At 30.2% G+C, this 23,009-nt stretch overlaps 1 protein-coding gene and 1 long non-coding RNA gene across 7 annotated transcripts; both read left to right on the top strand.

Moving 5' to 3' along the window:
- The first annotated feature begins 5,848 nt into the window (after positions 1–5,848).
- On the top strand, positions 5,849–7,386 carry LOC107956473 (uncharacterized). The gene is made up of 2 exons (XR_001700115.2): positions 5,849–6,179; positions 7,123–7,386. It is a non-coding gene; the product is annotated as an uncharacterized lncRNA (long non-coding RNA).
- Positions 7,387–14,103: 6,717 nt separating this feature from the next.
- On the top strand, positions 14,104–22,342 carry LOC107952901 (protein SET DOMAIN GROUP 40). Of its 6 annotated transcripts, XR_001698981.2 has the most exons (6): positions 14,118–14,549; positions 14,754–14,894; positions 18,348–18,413; positions 20,080–20,167; positions 21,351–21,424; positions 22,112–22,342. XR_001698981.2 is itself a non-coding variant. In XM_041116951.1 (4 exons), the coding sequence occupies exons 1-4, from the start codon at positions 14,394–14,396 to the stop codon at positions 20,113–20,115; spliced, it is 393 nt and encodes a 130-aa protein (XP_040972885.1). In that variant the 5' UTR covers positions 14,114–14,393; the 3' UTR covers positions 20,116–20,315. The 6 variants fall into 6 exon arrangements, 4 of the variants coding, with proteins under 4 accessions (XP_016743596.1, XP_040972886.1, XP_040972885.1 ...); XR_005930046.1 differs by lacking the exon at positions 22,112–22,342 and having other exon boundaries at positions 14,113–14,549; positions 18,348–18,414; positions 20,087–20,167; positions 21,351–22,105; XM_041116951.1 differs by lacking the exons at positions 21,351–21,424; positions 22,112–22,342 and having other exon boundaries at positions 14,114–14,549; positions 18,348–18,414; positions 20,087–20,315.
- Positions 22,343–23,009: the final 667 nt, after the last annotated feature.

The raw sequence follows: 23,009 nt of genomic DNA, 5'->3' as shown, positions 1-23,009 counted from the left end.
TGTTATAAGCTTAATTGAGAGGTATGATTTATGGTAAATATGTTGTGATGTTGGTTATATGATTTGGCAATGAGAAGTGGTAAGTAGGGTATATATTTGGCTTATTAATTAACTTACTTTGGTGGCATGAAAAGTGGTATAATATGGTTTGGTAAAAGGGGTCATTTGAATATCTATAAATGACATATTGTTTTGATGTTAAGATATGAGATACTATGTTTATCTTATAGACTGGGTGATGGAGATGTTATGATTTATTGAGTTAAATTTGATAACCGAAAGGTTATTTTTTTTAAATTGTTGGACATTTGAGATATGAATACATATGCCTATTTAATGTTTGCTTGTAGTTTCGTTTTAAAAAGGTCAAATCATTGATTCAATGATGGTTATAAAATGTGTTATATATATAGGTAGTTATATGTTCGGCTATGGTATTTGACTATTTAGGCTCGATTTTTTAATGACAAAGAATGTATATGATCTAATTGATATGGAGGTTAATTGAATGATTGATTATTGAAAATATTAATTGGTTGTGTATATGAATTATAGGCATGATAATTCGCATGCGAATTAGGTATGGGGTTCATGTGTGTGGTTGAATATAACATGTTAGATATGCTATTTAGCTTGCAAATTAGATATTTTATGACTTGGCATTTGTATTCGAAAATGGTTAAATTTTATTTAGTAAAATGTACATAAGGTTATAATGTTTAAAATGCTATGATTTGGTAATTGAATTTAGAAATGACTTTTGGTTTTAGGGTGTTATGCACATGGTTGGATGATGTAAAAAAACTTAGTTGGTCATGTATAAAGTTACCTAACGTTTTATGTGCAAATGGTTATTAAACTGTGAGATATGGCTAAATTAGTTTAACAGGTGTATGTATAATTTTTATTAAATATTACGTTTGTTATTTAGTTTGGTTTTGATATTTGATGGCTTGGCTTGAAAGTTTTGAATTAGCAAACGTAATTGAAATGGTTAGATATTGAAATATAGTTCATATAAGAGAATGTTCGATAAGGCATGATATGTGTGGTTAGATATGTGATTCGAATAAATGATTTTGACTTGTATGAATAAGAGGTTGGTTTATCAATTTATTTCGAAAAATTTTATAAGGGAGAATACATTACTGGGCCTATGATTTGTAAAGAATGTCTGTTTTGAACTGTGTTTTGTTTGGTAATACCTCGTAACCTTAGTTCGGCGACGGACACGGGTTAGGGGTGTTACATTTTATTGGTATCAGAGCTATGGTTTAGTCGGTTCTAGGACTAACATAGCTAATGTAAGTCTAGCTATACATGCCATATATAACTTGTGATAGTGTGATATCTCCCGACTCTGACGAAAATTGTTTTGGTGAGACAGATGTGTTTTTCCAACCGAGCTAATTCTGATAGTACAAAAGTAAATACTCAAATGTTTGAGTGAAAATGTGTTGATTATGAGTAGAAACTCATAAAGTTAAGGACCAAATTGTATGAAATGTTGTTATTGATAAATGTTGTACTTATATGAGCATATGAGATATGATATTTGAGTTACGATTGCTATCTGAAATGCTTTGATTGTGAGTTAGTGATTTGAATTGGTATATGAATAATGTGTTAAGAACAAAAGTGAATATAACCAAGTGTTTAGTAAATGTTTGGAGAATGTGAAATTGTTAATAAATTGGCTATTTGTAATAGTATGTGTTATGTGCATTTATGTCCGAGTTAAATTTGAGGCTTTACTACCCTCACCCCTTATCAGTAAAATATTACAATGAAATCTGTAAGATTTGGATCGAATAAGCTCACAAGTGTGGAGTTACAGAGGTTTGTGTTTGAAAGATTACTAATGTGGTCAGATAAGAGAATGGGTCAGCAAATTGAGACAGTGCTATAAGAGATATTGAATCGTTTTAATGGCCATTCGTATTATGCAAAGTCGCTTTTAACGAAGAAGTGGAATTTGATGAAATAAAACTATTCAGGTTTGATATATATATAGAAAGGTATTAACTAAAAGTTCTTTGAAATTGATTTTTGTTATTGATGGGATAATATGGACTTAATGATGACAGAATTAGACAGTTGAATAATGTTTGAATGGTATTGATGGCTGAGTGCAGTGGTTATATTCGAACAGTTACTATGATTTCTTCTGAGCATTCTATGTGTACATTTATCCCCAGAAGTATATGTGACTGTTTAATTTTAGAAGGAATTCTTATCGTGTAAGAATATTAGTTAAACATACTAATAGACAAAAGCATCGTAGGTCTGTTTGGGTTATGTTCGACATTGCTCCGTCTTTCTCTAGTATTTATTCCATTGTGTGGATATGAAAGTCGACGGTAAAATCTGTATGAGGCTAATATTCTGTTTCTACTGGTTAATGTTCTGTTGAATATACGTGAAGATTATATTACTTCTGTTACTGTGGATCTCAATATTTATGAATGAGTTTGTTCTTTTTAGAAATTTTCTGGGATATCATCGGAATTGTTATCATTTTATATGGGCTGTAATTTCCAGATATCATGTGTAGCTTCATATGTTGAAATTCCGCTATCCTGGTTTTCTTATGATTCTATGTGATTTTCTATAAGAGATATCCATTTGACGGAAATGGTTATATCTATTATAATTTTTGTTTTGAAATATGGGAGTACTGCAGTACTGTTATCAGAGTTATAGAAGTTGTGTTTTTGAATTGGTTGCTGTTTAAACCATATTTGATTTTCTTCTGTGTTCAAATGCTTTATTAACAGCCAGGATAATATCTATTTATAGGGTTGAGACATCGTTCTCCTTAAGGCCCAATGATTTCTATTTGATAAAGGTGAATTCAGTATAATTCAGAACTTCGATGATTAAAAGGTGAGACAGCTTTATCATAAACTCTTTTCTAGTTCTCGTAAAAGGTTTGACATCGGCAAAAGTGAAAATGATAGAAGATCAAGATCAAATCTGGAAAATGATATATTTGGGGCTATCCTTTTAACGAGAAGAAAAGATTTCTTCGAAAGTCTGATTCAGCGGTTTAGTTTGATTTGAATTATTTGATTAAAAAGATAATTGGGTTATATGTGTTTGAATCTATCCACCAGACTGGAAATAAACTTTGAACGTACATATGTGAATTGAGGGATAGTTTGGAAGAAGAATTTGTATTATTGAAGATTTGATACAGAATTATATCTATCAAAACGATTCTATCTGGGAAATGTTGTAGTAAATTAAAGTTAGTTCGATTGTTGAAGTTTTCCTTTTTGCACGAAGATATTGTCAACCGAAACATCAGTACTCGTTCAGCCTAACTTGAATAAAAAGTTTACGATTCTCAGTAATGTGTCAATGAACGGTTTGAAGTGTGTTCTAATAGAAGAGTGTACAGAGATATCTTATGATTCCATATAGTTAAAGTTGTATGAAAAGAGTTATGTGTCATATTTGATGACTCAAAAAGATCTGAATTTAAGACAACGTCGATGCTTAGAGTTGTTAAAAGACTACGAGCTTGTACTTGACTATTATCTGGGAAAGGCTAATGTTGTTGCTGATGCTTTAAGTAAAAAAAAAATCGTTGTTTTCTTTGCGAGTAATGAATGCGCATATGACTATGTCCAATGATGGTTCGATAATAGCTGAATTAAAAGCTAGACCGTTATTTGTTCAACAAATTTGTGATGCTCAGAAAGTTGATAATGATTTGTTAGCAAAATGAGCTCAATGTGAATCGAGTGGTGTAACAGAGTTTCGAGTTGATACCAATGATTGTTTGAGGTTTAGAAACTGAATATGTGTTCTGAAGAATTCAAAGTTGATTCATATGATTTTGAACGAAGCTTATAATAGTTGATTATCTGTTCACCCGGGTAGTACAAAAATATATAATGATCTGAAATAGCTTTATTGGTGGCATGGTATGAAACGAGATATTTCTGACTTTATTTGGAAATGTTTAGTTTGTCAACAAGTGAAAGTAGAGCATCAAGTACCTTCTAGGTTACTTTAGCCGATTATGATACCCGAGTGGAAGTGGGATAGAGTTACAATGGATTTTGTATCTAGTTTACTGTTGACACGGAGTAAGAAAGATGCAATCTGGGTTATTGTGGATAGATTGACTAAATCAACACACTTTATTTCGGTTTGTACAGAATATTCACTTGATAAGCTGTCTGAATTATATGTTTCTCAGATTGTGAGATTGCATAGAGTACCTATTTCTATTGTTTCAGACAGAGACCCGAGGTTCACATCGTGATTTTGGAAGAAACTGCAAGATGTTTTAGGTATGAAACTACACTTTAGCACAGCTTTCCATCCGCAAATAGATGGTCAATCTGAACGAATCTTTCAGATACTTGAGGATATGTTGAGATGCTGCGTTCTCGAGTTTGAAGGTACGTAGGATCAATACTTACCTTTGATTGAATTTGCATATAATAATAGCTTTCAATCTAGTATCAAAATGGCACTTTACGAGGCTTTATACAGTCTTAAATGTTGTACACCATTGTATTAGACCGAGCTCAGAGAAAATAAGATACACGGGGTCGATTTGATTAAAGAGACTGAACAGAAAGTGAAAGTGATTCGTGATAGTCTGAAAATAGCATCGGATTGTCAGAAATCATATACAGACTTGAAAAGAAAGGATATAGAATTTCAGATCGAAGATAAAGTCTTTTTGAATGTGGAAGAAAATACTCAGATTTGGTCGTAAAGGCAAATTGAGTCCGCGATTCATTGGACCATATGAGATTATAGAGCATATCGGGTCGGTTGCTTATAGACTGTTGTTGCTACCTGAACTAGAAAAGATTCATAATGTATTCCATGTTTCGATGCTTCATAGATACTGATCCGATCCTTCGCATGTGATCAGTTTGACCGAGATTGAAATTAAGTCTAATATGTCATATGAAGAAGAACCGATTAGCATTCTGGCTCGTGAGGTTAAAGAATTACGAAATAAGAAAATTTCGTTAGCCAAAGTACTGTGGCATAAACACGGAGTTGGGGAAGCAACTTGAGAACCAGAGAATGCAATGAAAGAACGTTGCCCACACCTACTCACCTGTAAGATTTTCGAGGACGAAAATCCCTAAGTGGGGGAGAGTTGTAATAGCCCGATTTTGACCCAAATCGGAACAGTGGTTTCGGGACCACACATCCGAGTCTGAAAAATATTTTAATATTTTTTTTCTGTGTTTATTATGTGTGAATTTATATATGTGAAAGTTTCGTGAATTAATTTTATTGTTTGAGTGCTTAATTTGAGAATAGGGCTTAATCGAGTAAAATAAAAATTTAGTGGTTATTTTTAGAAAGGCCAAATAGTGGTTGTTCTTTTAATATGAAGGTTTCATGTTGCAATTTTGCCATTGAATTAATGAATGGACGGCACTATGTATATATTATATAGTTTTTATAGTAATTATAAAGGTTATAATAATAAATAATATATTATAAAGTTATTATAATAAAAAAACAAACATAAGTTAAAAAGCCATTATCATTTCTTTTGTTTCTACTAACCGAATGTAAAAGAAAAGAAAAAGGAAAGAACAAGCTAAGGGTTCGGCCATTTTGAATTTTGATTAAGGTTAGTTCTTTGTTCGGTTTTTGATAATTTTTACGTTTTTGAGATCGTTGCTTTGTGTTCTTTAAAGCCCATGCTTCAATTTTGTGAATTGGTGATGATTTTGAAATTTGCCATTGATGTTAGCTTGATGTTTTTGTGGTTTGATGATGAAATATAAACTTTTGTTGATAGATTATTATGTTTAATTAAGTGATTTTTGATAAAAATGTGTATTAAGGATTAAATTGAGAAAAGTGTACAAATTCAAGGTTAAATGTGTGAATAAACTAAAAATATGGGCTGCTAGTAGTATGGGTAGAATTCGGCCTAACAAGGATTTAGTGAAATTTTGTGTATTTTATGTTATTTTGAAATAAGGACTAAATTGAGAAAAATGCAAAATGTTAGGGGCTAAAATGCAAATTTCCATTTATATGTTCTTGAATGAAAATTTAATGAAATGTTGAATAATTAAGTTAAATTTGATATTAATTAGATTGGAAAAAGTGGAAATCGGATTTGGATCGGGAAAATCGGAAGTTATCGATTAGTCGTTCCGGTCCGTTCGCGTTCGTACGAGGTAAGTTCATAAGTGAATAAATGCTGTTAAATTTGAATGTATATATGTTATATGTGCTGAATTTATCTTTAATAAATATATGTGCATATGCTGAATTGAATTTAGAGTTGGAGAACTAGTTACGGGCTTGAATCGATAGAATTACGACGTCCGAAAAGCCCCGTACGAACCATAGGAATAGTTAGGATACATATGTCATGACATAGGATTCCGATATATGTTATCGTGTAAGACCACGTCTGGGACGTTGGCATCGATTTGAGATTTATGTATAAGACCATGTCTGGGACATCGGCATCATATTTGATTTCGTGTAAGACCCTGTCTGGGACAGTGGCATCGATATTGATTACATGTAAGACCACGTCTGGGACGTTGGCATTGTACGATTTTTTTGAGCTATCCAAGTATCCTATTTGATTCTGAACGGTTCAACGGGGTATTCCGAGAAATAAATGAGTATATGAGTGTGCAGCCGAATCAGGTATGTTTATGATGAATATGAATTTGAGCAATGAAAGTAAGTATGATTATGATTATTCGTTATATAATTTATGTGAAAATGAGATGTGAATTGTTATGCTTATTCGGGCTTGGAAGTGTATAAAAAGAAATTGATATATTTTTTACGAATAAATTGTAATAAATGATCATGATTCGGTTGGTATGTAATGAAATTGTGGAAGCTTAATCCTACGAATGAGCTAATGGTAGATATATAAATTTGAAAAAAAAAACGGTTTATATGTCCATCCATAATTAACTCTAGTGAAGTTACCTAGTGTGGTCTTAAGAAATTGAGATTATGATGAATGTATATGTGGTTGAGATTTTTTAAATTCAGCTTAATTAAATTGAATTATAAACATTATTGGAATGATTTATTTGCTTATGGCTTACTAAGCTTTCAAAGCTTACTCTGTGTGTTTTTCCTATGTTATAGAGTTTCGGAGACTTGCTCTGGTTGGAAGTCTTGGGAGATCTCATCACACTATCCCGTATTCATTTCGGTAAATAAACGCTTTGAGATTTGGTTATGTGGCATGTATAGGCTAGTTTTGATATATTTGATTTTTGAAATTTGTATATGTATATAGCCATGCGAAAATGGCTTGTTCATGATGCAAATGTTGGCAATTATTTTTGGTCATGTTATAAGCTTAATTGAGAGGTATGATTTATGGTAAATATGTTGTGATGTTGGTTATATGATTTGGCAATGAGAAGTGGTAAGTAGGGTATATATTCGGCTTATTAATTAACTTACTTTGGTGGCATGAAAAGTGGTATAATATGGTTTGGTAAAAGGGGTCATTTGAATATCTATAAATGACATATTGTTTTGATGTTAAGATATGAGATACTATGTTTATCTTATAGACTGGGTGATGGAGATGTTATGATTTATTGAGTTAAATTTGATAACCGAAAGGTTATTTTTTTTAAATTGTTGGACATTTGAGATATGAATACATATGCCTATTTAATGTTTGCTTGTAGTTTCGTTTTAAAAAGGTCAAATCATTGATTCAATGATGGTTATAAAATGTGTTATATATATAGGTAGTTATATGTTCGGCTATGGTATTTGACTATTTAGGCTCGATTTTTTAATGACAAAGAATGTATATGATCTAATTGATATGGAGGTTAATTGAATGATTGATTATTGAAAATATTAATTGGTTGTGTATATGAATTATAGGCATGATAATTCGCATGCGAATTAGGTATGGGGTTCATGTGTGTGGTTGAATATAACATGTTAGATATGCTATTTAGCTTGCAAATTAGATATTTTATGACTTGGCATTTGTATTCGAAAATGGTTAAATTTGATTTAGTAAAATGTACATAAGGTTATAATGTTTAAAATGCTATGATTTGGTAACTGAATTTAGAAATGACTTTTGGTTTTAGGGTGTTATGCACATGGTTGGATGATGTAAAAAAACTTAGTTGGTCATGTATAAAGTTACCTAACGTTTTATGTGCAAATGGTTATTAAACTGTGAGATATGGCTAAATTAGTTTAACAGGTGTATGTATAATTTTTATTAAATATTACGTTTGTTATTTAGTTTGGTTTTGATATTTGATGGCTTGGCTTGAAAGTTTTGAATTAGCAAACGTAATTGAAATGGTTAGATATTGAAATATAGTTCATATAAGAGAATGTTCGATAAGGCGTGATATGTGTGGTTAGATATGTGATTCGAATAAATGATTTTGACTTGTATGAATAAGAGGTTGGTTTATCAATTTATTTCGAAAAATTTTATAAGGGAGAATACATTACTGGGCCTATGATTTGTAAAGAATGTCTGTTTTGAACTGTGTTTTGTTTGGTAATACCTCGTAACCTTAGTTCGGCGACGGACACGGGTTAGGGGTGTTACACCATGTCCTATGGAAATTTCTTATTTGCTTGTTACAAAGGTAGTAATCAACTTGTTATCAAATTTTCCATTACTTAAATTTATTTCATCTTTTTTATTAAAATTAAATATGTTGAATATTTGCTAAAAAAGTGGAATATTACTATTTGTGTTGTTTTTTTTAGGTTGTTATTAATTGCAATATGTCTCGAAAAAGAACTCGATCTTTTGTTCAAATCGAAGAATCACAAAACAAGTTCCATTCCAATAAAGCAAAGGCAAGATACGAGAACATATTCAAAAAGTAACAAATGCTTCCAGAAAAAAAAAGGATTTAATTTGGGAGAAAGTAATCACACGAACTTCATGGAGAACATTCAAAAAATTGCTGAAGCATTAAATTGGGAAGTGTTTTGTGATTAGAAACCGACCTCAAATCCTAAGTTAGTTCTAGAATTCTATGCAAATTTGACCTCATCTACTGCAATATAAGTAATTGTCCGAGGAGTTACGGTACCTTTTAATTTGAACGCTATTAATGATTTCTTTAACTTACCTGACTTTGAAGACGAGGATTACTCATCTATAATGAAGAATGTTGAAAAGGAGATGTTCCAAGAAATTCTACAAAAACTAACAATTCCCGGTTCTAAATGTTCTGCATCAAGATATGAGAGTCATATTATCATAAAGATCAATTGACACCTTTAGTGAATGTATAGTTTTATTTCGTCTATTTTAGTTTAATGCCTATCTCACATGGTACCACAGTTTCTATGGAATGAATGGCTTTGTTATATTCCATTATGATAACAAAGACTATTAATGTAGGAAATATTATCCTAAAAGAAATTTGAGACTGTGTTATAAGACATTTTAACTCATCATATTTCCCTTTGATGATCATAATACTGTGTATGAAAGCTTGTATCTGTCCAATTGTAGAGATGGAAAGGTATAATCAAAGAACAATTAGTGATTGGGACCTTTTCAGAATAGTAGGAGATGCTATCCTTCAGAAGCAGTGTGAACCGATCAATGACATTGAAAAAGAGGGAATTCCTGCAAAACCAAAACCAGTGCATCCAATTGAAGTTCCTAACTTGGCAGAACAGACTGAAGCAATTCATGAACCAGAGATGGTAACTCCGACATTTAAAGCCCCTTCATCAAGCACCATTCCACGGAATGACCAATCGAATGTAATGGACATATACCAACACATGCAATGGCAATAACAAGCTTTTTGGAGATATAGAAAAATATGGAATGATTCATTCAGAGATGCATTTAAGAAAATATTTCGTAACCCGTTTATTTTTTTGCCAGAATTTCCAGACTTTATATTCGAACCATGAACTCCAACGGTAAGGAAGGAACAAGGTGACTCAAGCAAGAACAAGAATGATGAAGTAAAAGATAGGTCGCATTTTAAAAGGTCTACAAATAAATTAAAAAGGGGGGTCTTTCCTTTCCTTTATTTTTCTTTTTAGGATATTTTAAGTTTGTAGTTTTAATTTCTTTTAAGATAATTCTGTTTCTCGCATAATAAAATCATAAGTTGAAATCATTAATAAAATTAAACAATTTTCACTTTATTTAAGAAAAATTCTTGAAAAATAAGAAGTGTGGCAATAGATATGTACATGTTTAGGATTGGATCTGTCTAAGAAAGGCTTGGTATTTAAGCAATCAAACTTGACTCACCTCCTTTTCTTGGGATCTTACCTGGTGTATAGTATTTATTCACTTCTCTATTTTTGTTCCTTCTATCTATTGTTTTAACTATAGAGATATTGTTCATCTTAAGTTGGGGGACCAAAAATTGAATTGTTATTTTCAAGAATTCATTTTTCATATCAAATTGTGATTAAGTTAAATTTTGCTAAAAAAATTTAAATTTTTGTAATTATGCTAAACTTTAGTATAAATAAAGTTCTATTATCTCAATAATTGTTATGTTAGTTGAATTATGACATAAATGTTAATCTTAGTAAAATATATAAATCAAACCAGGAGATTTTTAATTCCTTAGAAAAGTTATGCATGCATGAAGGTTTAAGTCTTTAGAATTGACTTCGTAATTTCTTGAGGCGAAATCCTATGAGGCATGGAACTTTAAAAATGATTTAGGAAAACTTTTTTTTTGGACCGTTTGAGCTTTTCAAGCCAACCTTAATGAATATTTATCCCTTGAAACCAACTTTAAGACTATATGGCCTGATTTTATATGAACCTTGCATTAATAAGCCATCCCTTCTTTAATATTTATTCTTAAATTGCCCGAAACACTAGACTCAGTTTATTTAGAATATTCTTGAAAATAAGTTTGGGGAAAGGTATAGAGATGCACAAGGAGCATGTGTATTCAAGTTCAAAAATAGTTGGTGAATTTGGGGGTATTTATTCTGAAGGTCTGATGCAAGCTGAGTCTAGGGTTTTAGCTTAAAATTATCTATCTTTTACCTACCCTAGCCAAGCCACGTTACAACCTATTTAAAAGACCTATTTATTCAAATTTCTATGCAGACTACATTAGTTGAGAGAATTTGCTAAACTTAACATATGAAGACATAATTAAACTTAGGGATTGCAACTTAGTCTTAAATAAGGAAATAAAAGTTAACTGGTATGAATTTAGTATATATTTACTAAGAGAAAGCATTTAGTCTAAATTCTTGCTATCATGATAATAATTGAGAATAATTTAACAATATCTATACTTAAGTTGCATAATTTCAGTTTTTTTTCCTTGAGCATAATTGCATTAAACTCATAATTGTGGGAAAAATAATTTTTGAAGAAAAATTTCAAGGGTGATTTTCTTAAACTTCTTTTGCAATTTGAGCATTACTTGAGACAAATAATGAATTAAGTTTGGGGGTGTGGAAAGACTAAAATATATAGACTTTTTCAGCACCTTTTGAACATTAATTCATGCAAATTCTAAGTAATTTTTATCATATTTTATGCTCTTATAATAAAATAATTAAATTGAACTTAATTTATGATACATTTTGGATTTTATTTATTTTTATAATAAATTTACATAATTCGACCAATTTTGGACAACTTTGAGCAATGAAAGAAAAATCAGCTTAGTAGTCATCTTAGAAGAATTAATTGATGGGGAATTTTTGGAGAATTAGCTAATGATTTAACAGTCATGGAAAATCAAAATTATGTTCTGGGGCTTTCTAAAAATTGTTTGGTCCAGTTAAATTTTGTTTGATAACATTGGACAACTTGATGCGGAAGAAATAGCCCAAGTTGACCAATTAAAGAAGGAAGATGGACAAGCCCAAGGAGTAGCCCAAAATCGTCCAGCCTTGTCCAAAATTAGCTCCCAAAAGCTAATAAAAATAATTTCAAAACATCCCCTTAAAGTTCTCTTAATGTCGTTCCAACCCCTCCCCTTTTTATGCCTTCTATTTTTAGCCACAACCCAAAAATAACAAAGCTATCCCAACCTCCCTCTGACTTAGCATGGCTGGCCATTTGAGGGAGTGAATGGTATCTAATTGCTATTTTTATCCCTTACCTATTAGTATAATTAGAGCCCTCAAGTGCCTCTCATAATCACTCATTCACTCATCAAACATTAATCTCATTCTCTCTTCTTTCCACTAGCTTTTTCTTTTCCTTCTCATTATCTATTTCTCTCTCTTAAAAAAGAGCCTTTTCATAGCCTTGGGAGCAGCCTTAGTCAACTTTGTTGGGATTAAATTGCTTAGTTGTGATAGCAATCTAGAAAAACGAAGGAAGGAGCAAACGGTTTATGCCTCAAGAATTTCCAAAATCGACTAGAGTTTTCTCTTCCCTTTTCAATCTTTTGTTTTGTTCAATTCATAAACATGATGTCAATTAAGCATTTGATTTTCAATAATATCATGATTGCTTAAATTCATTTGTGTTGGAATGATCTAATTTCCTTAGTTATTTAATTTTGTTAAGAGATGTTCTATGATTTTTTATCTTTTTATTCATACAAGTAAAATCATGATTAAGTTTCTGTTGCATGATTAATGTGAATGAATGTATGAATTAATTAATTAATCTGAACAAGTTTTTAATTAATTGACATAATATTTGTATGGTGTAATATTTAATTATGAAGGAATTAAATCTGTAATCACTACAGGAAAATAGGGCTTTAGCGGCATTTTTAGTGGCGTTTTATCAAAAAACGCCGCAAGTAAAATACAGAGCAATAGCGGCGCCGCTAAAAACAGAGCAATAGTGGCTTTTTTTGCTAAAATGCCGCTAAAAACCTTAAACCCTAAAAAAATCATAAACACTAATCTATAACCCCTAAAACAATAATTATTAAAAATTATGGTTATACAATATATCAAATATTTTCTTATATAATCGTAAAAAGAGATAGTATTAAATTTAAAATATTGAATTAATTATCATTATAGTTTAAGGTTTATGGTTTAAGATATATGGTTTAAGGTTTAAGGTTTAGGAGTTAATTAGTATTTGAAGGTTTAAGATGAATTATGGGTTTAGAGATTATGGTTTAGGGTTTAGGGTTAGAGTTTAAGGTGTAAGCGTTTAGGGTTTAGGGTTTAGGGTTTAGTGTTTATGGGATAGGGGTTAAGAGGTTTAGGGTTTAGATTAATTAGCATTTTTTAATTATATATTAAATGATTTATTATATAATTGTAAAAAAGATAATATTAATTTGAATATATTAAACTTATGATTATAGTTTAAATTATTTAAGAGATAATAGGTAAACTCTATATATATATTAAATGGTTTAAGATTTAATCTAAAAATATTTTGATATATTAAAAACAATTCAATTCAAATTAATTCCTTTACACTTAATTTATTTAAGTAAAATTTAAACTTAAAATTTAGTCATTATATTTTAATTTGATTAGTTTTAGGCCTTGTATTTTTCAAATCAATCAATTTTATCTTTTGTACTTTTTAAAATTTAAAATTTTAGTCATGATCACTCAAATGATAGCAATTATATATGTTTGGTTAAATTCTGCTATTAGTCTTGGTATTGTGCGTAAAGTTGTAGGTTGATTTTATGTTATCTAATTAGATCATTATTGGTCCCTATACTTTTCGAATTTTGAAATTTTAATTTTGACACAAATGACAACCGTTAAATCCGTAACTGACTTTTTGTGAGTAATATGTTTGTTACATTAGATTTTAGAAATAGCAAAACCTAATGAATTTAATAGCTACCATTTAATTAATACTACAATTTCAAAATTTCAAAATTACAATGACTAAAAATAACAAAATTAAAGTAAAATGACTAAAGCCAAAACTTACATTAATTCAATGACTAATAGAAAAAAAATAAGAATTAAAAATATTTAACTTGTTTATATTTAAAAAATTAATAAATATTAAATGAAAATAACATGTATATATTTATAAAAAAAATTAAAACAATATCATTAGGTTTAAGTAAATTTAGTTAAGTATTTATAAATATGATGTATTTTAAATAAAATTCAATGGGAGATTTAAGGGTTTAAAAAACGCCGCAAAAAAACATAACTATTAAACGGGATTGTTTTCCTTCCTAAAATGTTTTCTTTTTCTCTTGCCCGACACGAAAACCCCTAATTTTTTCCCCTAAAATCAGTATCCTCAAAACACCCCAAATCTCCCCCCTCTGTTGCCCTATTCAATAAAGAAACTCCCCAACAGCAGCGTCTCCGTTGTCTGGGTGTCTCTTGCTTCCCCGACGCCGGAGGAAGAGGTGTGGCCGCTCTCCGGCCGATTAGCAAAAGAGAGTTGCTTCCTAAAGTTCCAAAATCTGCCTTAATCACAACTGACTCTCTTCTTTCAAGAGATGAAACTTTGTCTCTTGCACTCAAAGCCCATCATTCTCACTCTTCTACCCAAGTTTGCTTTTGTGTTTCAGTATTCGATATATGTTTTAATCTGCGTTTCAACCAAACACAATGACTGGACTAAAGCAATTTGTCTATTTTCATTTACAAGGCAGGTATTCACTGTTTGTTTGTTATATGAAATCAATAAAGGAAAGGCTTCTCCATTGCACCCTTATTTTCTACACTTGCCTCGTAGTTATTCCATACTCGCCGCTTTCGGTGAACTTGAAATGCTTTTGCTTTCTCACATTTGCTTCACTTGTATTTCTTTTTTTCTTTTTTTTTCTTTCTAACCTTGCTATTTATCTCGTTCTTAGGTGGATTATGCCATCTGGGCTGCTCAAAAAGCTGTCACAAAAGCTAAATACGAGTGGGAACAAGCCTTCACTCTCATGAAGGAACTTAAGCTTAAGCCTCCACTTCTCACTTTCAGGGCTTGGATTTGGGCTACTGGGACTGTAAGTTCACAGTGTTTATGCTTCTCTGGGTTTTTCTTTTTCGGTTTTTACTTATGTTGGACAACTTCAACTTAGACTGTTATGCACATTTCACACGCATGCGTATGGATAAATGTCTGGATAAACAAGCATACATGGGTTCCTAATTTATCTTCTCGTGTCTCTACTTAACATTTTTCTACATATCATTGCTTTGAAAAAGGTTCAGATTATTGCTCAGGACAAAATACCGCAGACTTCCAGAAATATATGTTATTTATGCAAACATTTCTTAGTAAGATGAGATCAAAATTTTGGAGTGTCAAACAAATAATACTATTTGAAAAGTTCAGAATTGGAACAGACTGCTGCTTTAACGTATCTGTATGGATGGTTACGACATCACCCAAAGAAAAGTCTTATCAGTACATTCTTCTCTAATAATTATATATATACATATCTGTTTCTATAACTATTTGATCAAATTAAGCGATGGATAATAGCTGCAGCTTCATATCATGCGACAAGCTAGATCATATGGCTACCTTTTTTTTTTCTGTTGTATATATGTGAAGTATGTTTCTAGGTTAATTGCGAATCAATTCGTGTACACTTTGGCTTATGATTTGGTGTCAATTGTTTTTTTAATGGTGATTTCAATGGAATTTATGAATTTCATTCTCATTTTTGGCTTTCTTTTTGTTTGGATAATTCAAGGATGACACAACTTGACGATTTTCAACTCATTTGCAGATGCATCGTAATATTCTGATTTCATTGGAGTTATGATATTTAACTTTAGGAACAAATTCATGAATATCGACTGCGATAAAGTGAATTAATTTTTACTGTTATTTTTCTTTAACTAAAGAATGCTGCTTATTTTATTTTATTTTTTAGAAAAACAAATGCTATTTTTAACTGAATTATTGAATGCATGATGCCGTTGACTAGTACAGTTACATTTATGTTCAGCGTTAATGAATTGCATTCTTGATGTGTCCCTTTGGCATATGTATATATATAATTATGCATATGTAAGTACACTAGGGTATAATTCTTTGTTTTTTTGGTTAGTTTTTTTCTTTTGGAACAATGCCTTGATATTGCAATCTTGGTTTGAGTGTAAGGCGCTTCCTCTAATGTTACTGTGGGATAGTTTGCTTATGTTGTGAATGCTGTGATTACAAGGGTGTCTTTTTGCATATGATTTCCATGACTGCAGTGATTATATTTGGGACTTAGAGTTTTACATATGGTGATAGGATATAATTTTCCTTAAGAATACTAGAAGCTTATCCCTAACATTACATTTTGGAAATGTTATTGTTATATTCTGGTGTTAATCAAAGTCTTTTCTGCCATACATGTGATAACCCAACATGTCAATCTTCTGTGTGCCAAACTCATATGGGTTGCATCATCTTTTCTTCTATTTCTCTTCTTTCTTATCTTTCAATGGTAAAGTGATGCATTGGTGTGTTATACAGCTCTCTTATAGGGTTGAATTATTTACTTGCTCTATCTTTGTAACCTTAGGCTGCTAAAAAGATGCTCCAAATAACATGTTGCACCTAGTTGGACCTTAGAAGACAAACTAGCTCTTCTATTCAGCTCCATGTAATTAGTTATTTGATTTGTTGAAGCTATTGGTTGATTTAGATGATTTGATTGTAATAGCCAAATTTTTCAGTGGTGTCGGAAACAGTGATTCGAGATCACTAAATTCGACGAGTAATTTTAGAAATTTTAACAAATAATAATTATAGGCCAAGCGCAAACTTAAAATAATTATTTTTAATTAGTGAATTTTGCGATTTTAAAAGAATTAATCAGGTAAATTTGGTTGAAAACGAGGTATCGAGACCTCGGATTTATAAACCGAGCCATAAATATTTTTATAAATATTTATGGAGTGTTACTAAGTTAGCATTAAAGTTTCGTTAGAAAATTTTAACGTTTGGTTAGTCAATTAATTAAAAAGGACTAAATTGAAAATAGTGCAAAATTTATTAAATTGTGATTAAATAGTTTAAGTGATTAAAAAGGAAGGATTTAAAAGGCAATTGGACTCAAATTGTATGGGCTGGACGGTTGGGCAAGAAAATCAGCAAAAAAGACAAGGAGAAACAAGGGCAAAATGGGAAATTTTGCAAATTAAACATATAAAACAAGACAAATTTGAAAAATCTAGAGATATCATCATTTTTCTTCAGCAAAAACGCCATGGGAGGTCTGAAAGCTGCTGGTTTTTCATACTTTGACATATGTGAGTTCAATTCTTACCCTTTTCTTTGAGATTTTTATGTTTTTGTGACTTTTACAATTAGGTCCAAGTGTTTAATTCATTAGTTTTTGATTTTATGAACAAAATTAAAAGCTATCATTGATAAGTGTTAGCTGTTTATGATGAAATAAAATGAATTTGAAGCTTTGATTTTGTTGTTTGATGATTTTATCAAGTAATTTCAATAGAAATTGATTTTAGGACCTAATTGTGAAAAAGTTGTGAATTAAGGTTTAGTGTTAAAATTCTGATTTTCAAAGATTGTGTAATAGTTTAGAATGATGGAATAAAATTTTAATTGAGAAAAATTAGCTTAATAGATGGGCTAATTGAGCAAGGACTGACTTGTATGACCTTTGAAATTTAGAGGAAAAATGGTAATAAACATCTTGAACTAAAACAATATTGGACAGCAGAAGTAGACTAACTTTGAAAAATAACCATAAATTTTAAAAATCGAATTAGAAGATGAATAAAATATGAAATTAAAGCTTATTGAGTCTAGTTTTTCATATAAGAAACGTTGTAAGCAATGGATTTGTAAATTATGAGATATAATGAATTTTGTGAGACAAGGTTAGAATGAATTCGGATTCCCCTGTTTTGACTTTGGAAAATTACAAAAAATTGGAGAAAATTAATTAGAGTCTCAAATTTATATGCTTAGAATCCTTAATGAGTCTATTTTCAATAGAAATCAATGGGAACATTATCCGAGTTTTGTACTCTGATATAATTAATTTTTAGTGAAGAGAGGTCAGAACTGTTGGATAGCGAAACAAGGGAAACTTAAATGAATAAACTGTACTAATTGGCTAAACCAAATAAATTGAATACATGAAAAGGATGTTACATGAAACATGAAAATGAATACTAAATAATATAAATTAATTGAAATTATTCTGAAAATTTCGGTAATGCCTCGTATCCTATCCCGGATCTCAAGTACGGGTATGGGGTATTACATTGATTATGCACTTCCTCAATTTACATATACCCTTGATCATCTCTTCCAAAATGCCTTTTTTAATGCATTCAGATCTTGCATATGCAGTTTGATTTGTTTAGCCTCTGTTACTGAGATTGTCCATTTAAAATTATTTGATGATAAACTTCCCTTTGCCTGTGGTGGCCATATTTTCAGCACTATTGAATTTAGTCTTTTGGTCTATGTCTTGGATCTTTAGGCACTAGATTTGAAGCCAAACTATGTGCGTGCTTGGGCAAACATGGGTATCAGTTACGCCAACCAGGTTTGTTATCTCCTGCACTGTTCTCTCATTGTCTTGACACATGAAAAGGGAACTGCATTTCTTACTTTATGTCTTCATTTCCTTTTGCATATTAAATTTATGCTTATTAATTAAACAACATAAATGATATTTTTTTGATCTCCTTAATTATTTAGGTCCATCCTACATAATAGTCAAATTTATTAATCAACTAGCCACTATTATTTGCGTGACTTAATATTGAGTCTGGATTTCAGCAATTTTTAAATGTAGTCAATGTTATTCCAGTATAAAATGCAGTTGGTACTAATTATATGAGTGATTACCGATTGATTTCGCCTTTACCGACCGAAGTATGGTATATCGGTAGATAAAAAAATGAATTTTAAAATATAATTTTAGATTTAAAGTTAAATATTTTATTCTTTATTTTGGATTTGTAGAAGATTAAAATATGTCATAAGCCCATGTACGCTTTTAAATTTTGAAATTTACTCCCTATACTTTTATTTTCAAGAATTTAGTTTATCTATTTTTTAGATTTTAAAACAACGTTAATAGTTGGACTTAAATTTTGAATTCGGAAAAATATATGGACTAAATTCTAAAATTTTTAATAGTAGAAGGATTTAAGGCATATTTTTAAAATTTTCGAATTATGGATAGTATGGGATGATCTTATTGTTTAATTTATGGAACACTTTTTTTACTTGTTCATTTTGAAATTGTTTAGTGCTAGATTGTATTTGCAAGGCTTATTAAAAAGTATTTTATATTATTGATTAATATTTTATATTTAATATTTATAAATATTATATATAATTTTTTTAAATAACAATAAATATGAAATAAACCAGATAATATTGACTTTATTAATAAAAATAAAAACAATCAAATCTATTTAAGTGCATATATTTTTTTAATCAATTAAAATTATTGTTGGTTTGGTTTTGAAGATCACTTATCCACAAAGCATAACTCATTCTATAATCCATCAGATTTATGCTTCTTTTTTTTAGTGTTTTTGTTATACTTTTCGGTGTTCAGCCTTATGAAACACTTCTTATATTTGTCTTTTTTAAATCTTTGGATGTTGTCATTTTTTTGATAGTTTATTTCCTGTTATGTGTTTTATTTTTTTCGATTGTGTATTTCCCTTTGATTTAACAACATTTTCTTGCAAATCTTTGTATAATTGAATCCTAGAATATATGTGTTTGAAATTTATTGATGTGGTCTGTGAGTTATCTTTTTGTTGTTTTATGCTGTTTATTATGATTTACTAAATAAGAGAACCTAAATTAAGAAAAAAAAGGTGTCTGAAAAAAATGGTAGTTTTAATTATTGTTTCCTGCTTGAAGTTGAATGCTGTCCATATATGACTTTGAATACTAGAAATTTGCAGCATTTAATTTCCTGCTTGAAGTTGATTAAACCATGCTGTAAATGCAAAACATTTATATGCTGTTCCCATGCTAAATTAACCATTAGTGAGCTTAAAATTGATCTATTCGAATGTGTTAAACTCATTGTTCAACATGATGTTATTTATGCTAATGTATTGAGTATATTAAGTTGTGCAATTTGATGTTATATGTGGCGTTAATGTTGACTTGTTAATTGCATATTTTATTATTAATTTGACGTTATATGTGTCATTCATTAACTTTTGTTTCTTTTTTCTCAGGTTTGAGTTTTTGTTGGATGCATGGTCCAGGATTAGCTGAATTCATGCATAGTGACGACTTGTTTGAGCTAATTGCTGATCTTAAAGTGTACATTCTATCATTATTTTGTTCTATTTGTATTTTGTTAGATTTCTGGTGTAGTATGATAAGTCCGGTATTTTGTTTGATTGTTATTGATAAACTTTTTATTTGGTGGGATATATATTTATATCATAGATGTTATTCTTCTTTTCAATATTTTGATAATGAATTTTAATTTTTTTTATATTTTTCATGACTTTTTATAATTTTTTTTTAAAATTTTATGACCTTTAGCGACGTTTTTTTAGATAAACGCCGCAAACTTTAGCGGATGGTTGTTCTAACCTAGGAAGGATGGTTGTTCTAACACTTATATGCCATTGTGATAAACTCTTAAGACTTGCCTAATTTTATGTGTTTAATTTCATACTTAGATAATTTTATTTTACTAAATTAGATAGTTAATTCACTTTATTTAATTACATCACATTTTCAACTCACATTATTTTACCTTCACCAATTTGTTTAAGTTATAATTTTCACAAATATTTACTTGTTCAGTCTCTGTGGAGATGATACATTGAAATACTTATTATTTTATTACTTGATACAATTTTGTACACTTGCACATTTCAATTGTTTCAATTTGCGGACTCTTCTATTAAGCTATCCGCCAACCCTAAATGTTTTGGGCGAGCTCATTAGTTGCAGCTCGATAGATTTCTTTTCGTGTTTAATATATTATGATGGCTCGGTTAGTAAAGTTGGAGTTTAGTTGAGACCTATTTAGAACTAAACTAAGGTACTGTAGATGATTAGATTTTTAATTATTTTCTTTTCAAACTTCTAAAGTGATCATAGGATCCTCTAACTTCTATTAAGTTTTGTTCTTTGATGTCTTTGCTATATAAGGATATCTAGCTAGCATGTTTTTACGTTTTTGCTTCTGCTTCTTCTTCTTCCTTGCGTTCTTCACTAAATATTTATAAATTTCTAAGTTGGAATCATTAACGAGGAGCTTCCAATATCTAGTTGACGCCATTGTTAGTATCAATTTATTGGTAATTCCTGGTAAACCCTTAGGTTATTATTGAAGGAATTTATTTATTTACAATAAAGCATGCATAGTTTTAGAACTGCTTGTGAGGAAGGAAACTTCCTAATTTTAGGTTACATGCTACTGATTTATGCATGTATGTTAAATTTTAATAGTTTAATGATTTGATAGTTATATTTATCTCTCTTTTAGCTTAAGAAGCTAACGAAGGTCTAAACAATGAGGGCAAGTGACTTGCTGAGTATATTAATGTAGTAGGCTTTCTGGTGAGTTCCTTCTTACTTACATGTGTTATAAATTCTCTTGCGGTATAATTTGTGTAAGTTAAGTGTTCCCTCTCAATAACGTAAGGTGTGGTGTATGGTTTTGTGATGTTAAACCAGTATTGTCAACGTGAGTAGTGTCAGTTCATGTTTCGATGAAAAATAACCTCCTTACTGCACAAACCCAATACGATCTATATGTGAAATATGATATGTGATGAAGGAAAATGAGATATATTTGTAATGCCTCTGGTAGGGCAGCTATATTGTAAATCGAATTGGCAGATCACGAGAAAACATGTTCAGCTAAACAAAAATCATGTGAGGAGTTAAGGGGTTGAGTATATGCATATGAATATGACTAATTGATATAATTTTGATTCTAAATTCTGGGTCTGAGATTGGCACGAGTATAAGTCATGTGCAAAACATGCTTATTGTATTAGGTTATGGTTAAACGGGCAGATAGTGTTTGCCTATGAGTCGTGTTAAGTTGATAGATAGAGTCCACCTAAGAACTATGAACGTTATTGGATGTATTATGTTTAGTATGTATAAACCTTTCTGAAAGGTTGAGTATTGTTATGAGTAATGTTTGCCTACCAGTAGTATCCCTATATATCGTTTGTGTTACCTTTATAAATGGAACTCACTAAGTTTGAACTTATTCTGTTAATCTTTCCTTCCCAGGTGTGTTGATTGAAGAAAGAGGTTCTGTAGAAGGGGACTATGCTAGAGTTATTGTTGGTAGTGAGACACTTGTCTATTTCTGTATCATGCATGACATTTTGGTAGGATGGCATGTAGACTTGTTTGTAACCAACTTTGTAATAATTTACGTCGTTCACTAAAACATTGTTTTTTGAGATATTTTGTGAACTTCTGAAATATATATTAAATCTTATTTACTATGGTTTACTAGATCATCTTTTAGGCGTATAAGCCAAACTGTTTTGAATGATGTTTAACTGCCAGTGATGCACTTGAAACTTTTGTATGAGAAATGACCCATCTTGAAATTTATATAACTCTATCATATTTTATAAGACTTCCGCCAAATGTTTGTATGAAATTGATTTGATTGTTTTGTTATTGTTATAATGGGGTTTACACCAAACTTGGGGTATATGTTGAGACCACAAAGCTTTAAAATTTTCAAGTATTTTTGTCAAATTCATTGGGTTTTTAAGTTGTGACACATAATACTATGATCTGATAATCGGGTTCGGTTTGGGTGTTACATAAACAAACACGTAGGTGAAAGAAAGTAGTACGTGGAATACCTTTTTATGAGAATCACATCAACTCTTAAAAAGTTTCAAAACTCTTTTTATATATGATTTTGGACATAAAATGGCATGTACATTAGGTGTTTATGATATGTTTAAGTAATAATTAATGACAATGTTAGGAAATTACATGGTATTTTGTAATGAAAATGAAAATATGATATTTTGGATGTTAATCTTATATATTTTGAGGGTTAAATATATTATTAAATGTTTGGAAATGATTCAAAAAGCTTAAGTTGAGCTTAATAAGAATAACATTAAGTATAAAAAGTATATTTGATATTTAAGTGACTTAG

Source organism: Gossypium hirsutum, chromosome A07, assembly GCF_007990345.1.
Source record: "Gossypium hirsutum isolate 1008001.06 chromosome A07, Gossypium_hirsutum_v2.1, whole genome shotgun sequence".
Lineage (NCBI taxonomy): Eukaryota > Viridiplantae > Streptophyta > Magnoliopsida > Malvales > Malvaceae > Gossypium > Gossypium hirsutum.
This window is presented reverse-complemented; position numbering and strand designations above follow the sequence as displayed.

What these genes read in the sequence shown, in the direction of transcription:
- LOC107952901 (XM_041116951.1), top strand. Translation starts at nt 14,394, where the DNA reads ATGAAACTTTGTCTCTTGCACTCAAAGCCCATCATTCTCACTCTTCTA. An exon ending in TATTTTCATTTACAAGGCAG is followed by an intron (nt 14,550 to 14,753) that starts GTATTCACTGTT and finishes TCTCGTTCTTAG; the next exon opens with GTGGATTATGCCATCTGGGC. An exon ending in GGATTTGGGCTACTGGGACT is followed by an intron (nt 14,895 to 18,347) that starts GTAAGTTCACAG and finishes TTGGATCTTTAG; the next exon opens with GCACTAGATTTGAAGCCAAA.